At 29.5% G+C, this 6,640-nt stretch overlaps 1 protein-coding gene across 1 annotated transcript; it reads right to left on the bottom strand.

Annotated features, from left to right (window-relative positions):
- Positions 1–2,982: 2,982 nt before the first annotated feature.
- HELRODRAFT_156389 (hypothetical protein) lies at positions 2,983–4,955 on the bottom strand (the record flags this gene model as incomplete). Its single annotated transcript, XM_009013662.1, has 3 exons — positions 2,983–3,009; positions 4,068–4,150; positions 4,850–4,955. The coding sequence occupies 3 exons, from the start codon at positions 4,953–4,955 to the stop codon at positions 2,983–2,985; spliced, it is 216 nt and encodes a 71-aa protein (XP_009011910.1).
- Between the last annotated feature and the right edge of the window lie 1,685 nt (positions 4,956–6,640).

Consider the following 6,640-nt stretch of genomic DNA (forward strand, 5'->3'; position numbering starts at 1 on the left):
AGGGAGCACGGCCAAATATTTAATTAACAAACTATCTATTGTCCAAAAAAAGTTCTTAGTACATGTTTTTCACTATCTAAATTAGACCACATCAAGCCAATATATACCTTGTACAAAATTCTTAATATAGAGCAACTAAATATCTATCAAACACTAATATTTTTCTACAAAGTTGTATATATGGAAAACTACCAACATTTCAATACATTTGAATTAATTACAACAAATAGTCGATATAATAGCAAGTTTAAATTATTGAAAAGTAGGACAGTAACTAATGACAGGCATTGGGCAGTCTGTGGTATAAAATTATGGAATGAGCTGCCTTTAGATGAAGTGAATATAACCAATATAAGGTCATTCAAGCTTTCACTCAAGGAAATTGTCTTTAAAATGGTTTGATTTAATTTGATTTTTTCACATTATACTGTGTTGTATGAATATCTGTTTATTTTATATATGGAAATCTTCGTAACAATTTTTATTAAGTTTATTTTAGGTATTTTTTTATTCTGTTTGACTTAATTTGTGCAATTTTAGTTAAGGTGATCTGCACAAGCTCGCTTATTTGATTTCCTGGTTTTTGCTAAATAAAAGGATAAAAAAAATCTTTCATACCATACTGCCTCAATGCATACAGAGTTAATATAACTTTCACAGAACGGAATTCTCGAGTTATTTTGCAATGACATGTTATAGAACACGTATATACCTAATATTACAGTATGCCATCTACATTAAGCACGTATATTAAAAAATGGGGCAGAAAAAGGGACATCTGGTTATATTTTTACAGTTTAGTATATTTCTCTTGTCATTATCGACATGAATATACAGATGTAAGTATGTATTTATGTACGTATATGTATTTTTATATGTATGTATTTACGTATGTGTATGTATATGTATATATACAAGTATGTTTGATTTGATGTCGTGTTGTTTTAAAATAAAATTTAATTCGTGATTATTTTTCACATAGAAACTGATGGTCGGTTTGAAAAGTAATCAAAACGGAGCCAACAAAACGTAAGAGGCGTGAGGGGAGTTGCTGATATGGAAATGTACGGTAAACGACGTTAGAAATATGATAATATGATAAAAAGATAAAAAGGTAAAATAAGATAAAATTAAAAATGTCTAATGAACTGACTCCAGCTTTCATTTGTAAATCACGTATGAAAATGTAAAATATTCGTCAGCAGTTCGAACTTTGTCACCAGATTCATCCGTGCAGTTGAACGCTTCACTGTAGGTGAGCCAGAACAGAGCGTAGCTGCTTTTTCAAGTGTTATATGTACAATACACTCGAGATCTGGCTGTATCGTTTGACGGTTGTTTGAATAATTACACATTCATCGCACACACGGTGACACACGCGTTCGTTCGTTGAGCATCATGTAACATAACATTCGGCCGCCGATAAACACGCACAAATATATATTTATGTAATATAAATGTGCTATTGAAATATTTGAAAATTATGCATACATTTTCTTTAAAATAGCAGACATGCATGAAACATTAAGCTGAAACTTATTCATGAGGTCAATGTATTTTACACAAAACCTCAAAATATTTATGTCGTAACTAAAATATTTCTAGATAATTAATAATTAGATAATTAATATTTCTAGAATTTTTAAAATTTGTAACATTTGGACCTTAGTGTTGAAGAATGTTTGTCACACAGCAGTTTTTAATATTAATGTGATGTGGTATGAATATTTATACTTTCTTTTCGCATTTACACAAATATTCTTTTTTACCATTTACTGTTATAACTCATTAAAAAGAATGTCATTAGCGAAAAATTACGCCATTTTAACCATTTTTCAGTTTTTTGTTCACATAACTTTATTTTTTGAACTGATGAGAACGAAAAAATTACCGGCGAGGAGAATACTTCTTTGGCTAGTTCAACAACATAATACTAATTGTAGTAATAATTTGTAATTCTATTTATATTTCATTAAACATTATATAAATTTTGATGTAAAATTTAACCTAATATGATTTTAATAAAATATGACGTATAATGGTTTTTTCAAGCCTGCCTAGGAGGCCTACCACAATTTTTTTACCCAACTAATTAACAATTACGAAGTAAATTTTGAATGTTAACATAGGAATTTTATTATTTTTAATTTTCTTGAAGACTGGCATTCCTAGTGTGATTAGAAAAATGGATAAGTTAATAAACTAATTACGCACTAGACTTTGAATGTTGCTAATTCAATAAGTTTTCTTATGATGACGGAATGATGAAATCCACATTAATTTATTATCTGAACCCATGTTAAATTTGGGTACTGAACAAGTTTAAAAAATTGTTAATCTCCATTAGTTCAGCGCAATATTGCATATTACACAAACTACATCTAAAATGCATTGAACTATGAATTAGAATTGGTAATGAGATCAATATGCGATCGTGAAACTACGAGCCAACACCATATTTCAACCGATCCGTTCAAGTGCAGTCAATATAGCTGTATTTATTACGTGCTTCAATTGTTGCACAAAATAAATCTCTCAACAGCAGCTCCGCTCTTCACCTTTCGCAAAAAATTAAGTTTCCACATATTTAAAATCGTTAAACCCACGTTAAATTGGTCATGCGATTAAACGTGACTACCTATTCGACTTCGATATAACCCACGAATATACCCATATATATCTCCATGACATAACTTTATTTAAACACGCCATAGAACATCAAGTATTCAAATATTCATAAACTAGAAAAAGTAAATTTTCAATTTTGATCTAAACGATCTAAACTACAGTCGCATTCCAAAAAGTGTATGACGCGTAACGCTAAAAATACAAAAAAAAAAATCGAAAAATAACAACTAAACACCCAACACATAACTTTAAAGTATAAATATTGAATCTTTATTCGTTTATTAATAATGAAGATATACAAAAATTATAACTACAATATTTTTCAAAAACAAACAGCAAAATAAAAATGGCAAATCAAGACATGGTTTCTCCTTTAGTAACCTGGAAAGAAAACATTAAAAAAATTATTCATGCTGAATTTTAAATATGTTAGAACATTATTGAACACTGAAAAAGGTGGAAGGCACGTTCAAATGTAAGAAATGTGTTCATGGTGGTGAAACTTGGGTGTTGAGGAGAGGAGGAAAGTGTACTGCAGAGGGCTGAAAGAGCTATGGTGAGGATGATGTGTGGGGTTAAAGTGAAGGATAGGAGGAGTAGTACAGAGCTGATTTCAATGATGGGACTGAATGAGGACATTGTGACATTGATAAGGAGATCGAGATTGCGGTGGTATGGACATGTGTTGAGAAGGGATGAAAGGGTCGGGATTAGGCGAGCGTTGGAGTTCGAGATTGAAGGAGTGGTAGGAAGGGGTCGTCCGCGATTGGGATGGAGAGAGTAGGTGGAGAAGGACAGGGTGAAATCGGGGTTGCGTGATACTGAGGCGAGTGACAGATGTGGATGGCGTCGAGGGGTATTTCGGTTTCATCATAGGTAGCCAAACGGCAACTCCCGATCTCGGGGAAAATGTCGTCTAAACGTGTGTTGTTGTTGTTGTTAGAACATTATTGAATACGAATTTATGTTAAAATTATTAAACTCATTTTCATAAATTTTCTTTTTAAACACAAATCTCAGTCAATTTAATGCACTTCAATGCTAGCTAAATTTATTAGAATGATAGAAATTATTAATTTTCTAATGATCTATAATTAAAAGACTCTTTTGAGTTTCAATGATTAATATTTTAAGCTTCTTAACAAGAAAATAATCATAACTGAACAATTCACAAGCAATTAAAGAACTTTAGCAGATCTTGTATACAATGTCAAGTTACGTTTATGCGATACAATCAATGTTAAAAAAGTTTAAATAAATGAGAAAAGTTTAAATTTTTTAAATAAATAAATAAAATACGCTCATTGACCATCTAGGCCTGCTTATAACGTATGAAGGAAGTATAAAGGAAAAAATGGCTAATACAAACTTTATTTATAAAAAAAACACGATGCTCAAAACTATGGTAAGAATTGAAAAATTGTATATTAAAAATTTACTCGAGCTTCAATGTACTCCACGCGTCTTTCCAATGTCGTTAATTTTTCATTCAGCGTGGCCAGCTTGGATCTACATGACATATCTGTTTCAACAATATTTTATATGCAGGTGTTGTTACGTAATAAAGTGAAAAAATATTTGAAAAAATATATAAAGACTCAGAATATAAATGGCAAGTTTATGAATGGGTAAGGAGATTTACTTTTTAAAAAAATTATAAATTATAATAACGTTGACATATCATGAATCACAAAAAATAAAAAAAATAGATTTTTTCAATTGAATAACATCAACATGTTGAATGAAACAGGGAAGAGGGTATGAATAAAAAAATTGAGAAAAAGCAAGAGCATAGACGAATGTAGATATTAATAATTGCTTTACTTATAAATATGAAAGAAGAGCCGTGTGTGTGTGTGTTTGTGTGTGAAGGCAGGAAAGAATCAGTGATGTCTGGATAATATTCATTGTTTGGAAGTACAATGATCGAATATTTTGACTTTTTTCATTTAAAAAAGTTCTGTTCAGAAAATTTATATATCACAATACAACTCTTGCTCAAAAAGTTTATATATGTATCACAAATCAATCTTTATATAAAATTTTAACTTAGTTTTTGAGAAACCTCATAATTATTCCTTCAAACAAAGTCCATAAAATTGCATCCAACAAATCAGCAAACTACCAGCAATGACTAATTAATAGATATTTGAAAATAAGCACAACAATATTTGTCAATTTGATAAGTGTTATTAAATTTTTTAAACTTATGAAAACATACCAAAAGAATTTAGAAAATCTGTAACTTTCTTAATGCTGCAGGTCATAAGTTCAATATATTCTCGATTAACCCAGTCTTGTTGTATCTGTCTTTGTATCTGAGACATGTGGCCAACAGATTGATCTTTAACGCTGTTTGCCATCGAAGGAACAAAACAGGAGACCAGATTCTGTCTTTTTTGAATTATAACCTTTCCGATGGAATATCAGCTTTTCAAAAAATCTCTTTTCGGTCCTTGGATCAATAAATAAAGAGAGTGTCACAGTGGTTGTAAGACTATTTTACTGTTTTCTTTTTATAGCTTGTACTTTAGTCTTAGTCTTCACTTTACTTTTACTTTGTCTATTTTAAACAACAAAAATGTAAAGTTGAAAATAAGCAACTATAATTATATTATATTCATTAATTGAAATATAAACATGTTACTTCCATAATATATATTATATATGAATTATAACATAAAAAATATAATCTATATCCAAAAATCATATAATTCAAATAAATTCAATTAGCAAAAAAATTTTAAAATTCTTAAAAAAAGTATAACAAATCCAGGCTGTTTGTTTCTTGCTTGTTTGTAGTTTACATTAGAATAGATTTACATTCTTTACTTTTTAGTTAGCTTTTTTATTGTTTACTTTACTCACTGTTTTACTTCTTCAATTTGAGAAAAGCTTGCAAAAAAAAGTTTATTAATGAATGTTCAGTTTTTTGTACATCAGAAAAATAAAACGTATAATTATATTATTATAAAGTAGGTTTTTATGAAATAAAAAAATTTATTTTATAATAAATTAGTATTATTATAATTTAGCAACAAAGGTGATTGAAGGAATTGGAAAACTTGAATATAGGGATAGACTGAAAGAATACAGATTAACAACACTAGAAAGGGGAAGATGCAGAGCTGATCTGATTCAGACATAAGTTAATAACTGGAAAAAAAGGAACACCGTTCAACAGGTTCTTTCAACTAGAAAAAAAAGGATTAAGAAGTCATAGATAAAAGCTTTTCAAAAAGACAAAAAATCCAGTAAAGCAAAAATTCTTCTGCAGCAGGATGGTAAACGCCTGGAACAAGCTGAGCGATGAAATTGTCTTAATGGATTCAATTAATAATTTTTAAATCAAGCTAGGAGAGTTAGGATACTAAAACATTTCAAATGTAGTGGTTCTTACACAGATGCTTGTCTACTGAACCACTTTAAACTTTGTTATGTTTGTTATTATTAATATTATTGTGTGTTGGTTAGTGTCAGGTCAGCACTGTCAGGGTTAGGAATCAATAGAGGGTTAGGAAACGTTCATAGACTTTAGTTTAGACAAGCCTTTATAGAGCTTTTTTAATTACATCACACACAAAAACATAAGTACAAAAAAACAGCAAAACACATAGAATAAATAAAAAAGAAGTCCTCTAATATCCTAATCCCTAACTAATTCATTCTTCACTCTTCAGTAACAAAACAAAAGAACATCAATATAAATATGAGCCTGACAGAAAAGGAACAAGACAAAAAAACAAAGCAAGCAACTAACGAGTTCAATTTATAATTCATCAAAAAAACCTTTCATTTAACTTTTAGGCGGAGACCAACAAAAAATAGAAAAACCCGGATAGCGATTTCTTTAAATTTAAATTAAACTTTAGCAATAAAATATGGAAGGGTTATGTAAAATTATCAAAATTCATTAGGCGCTGTACAGAATCGTGAAGAACTGGAACTAACGGATTGGTGAAGAAAGGAATGCCTCTTGTTTTTATATTTATTTATTTATTATAATGCTAAA

The sequence above is a fragment of the Helobdella robusta genome (genome assembly GCF_000326865.2).
Source record: "Helobdella robusta unplaced genomic scaffold HELROscaffold_12, whole genome shotgun sequence".
NCBI classification, from domain to species: domain Eukaryota; kingdom Metazoa; phylum Annelida; class Clitellata; order Rhynchobdellida; family Glossiphoniidae; genus Helobdella; species Helobdella robusta.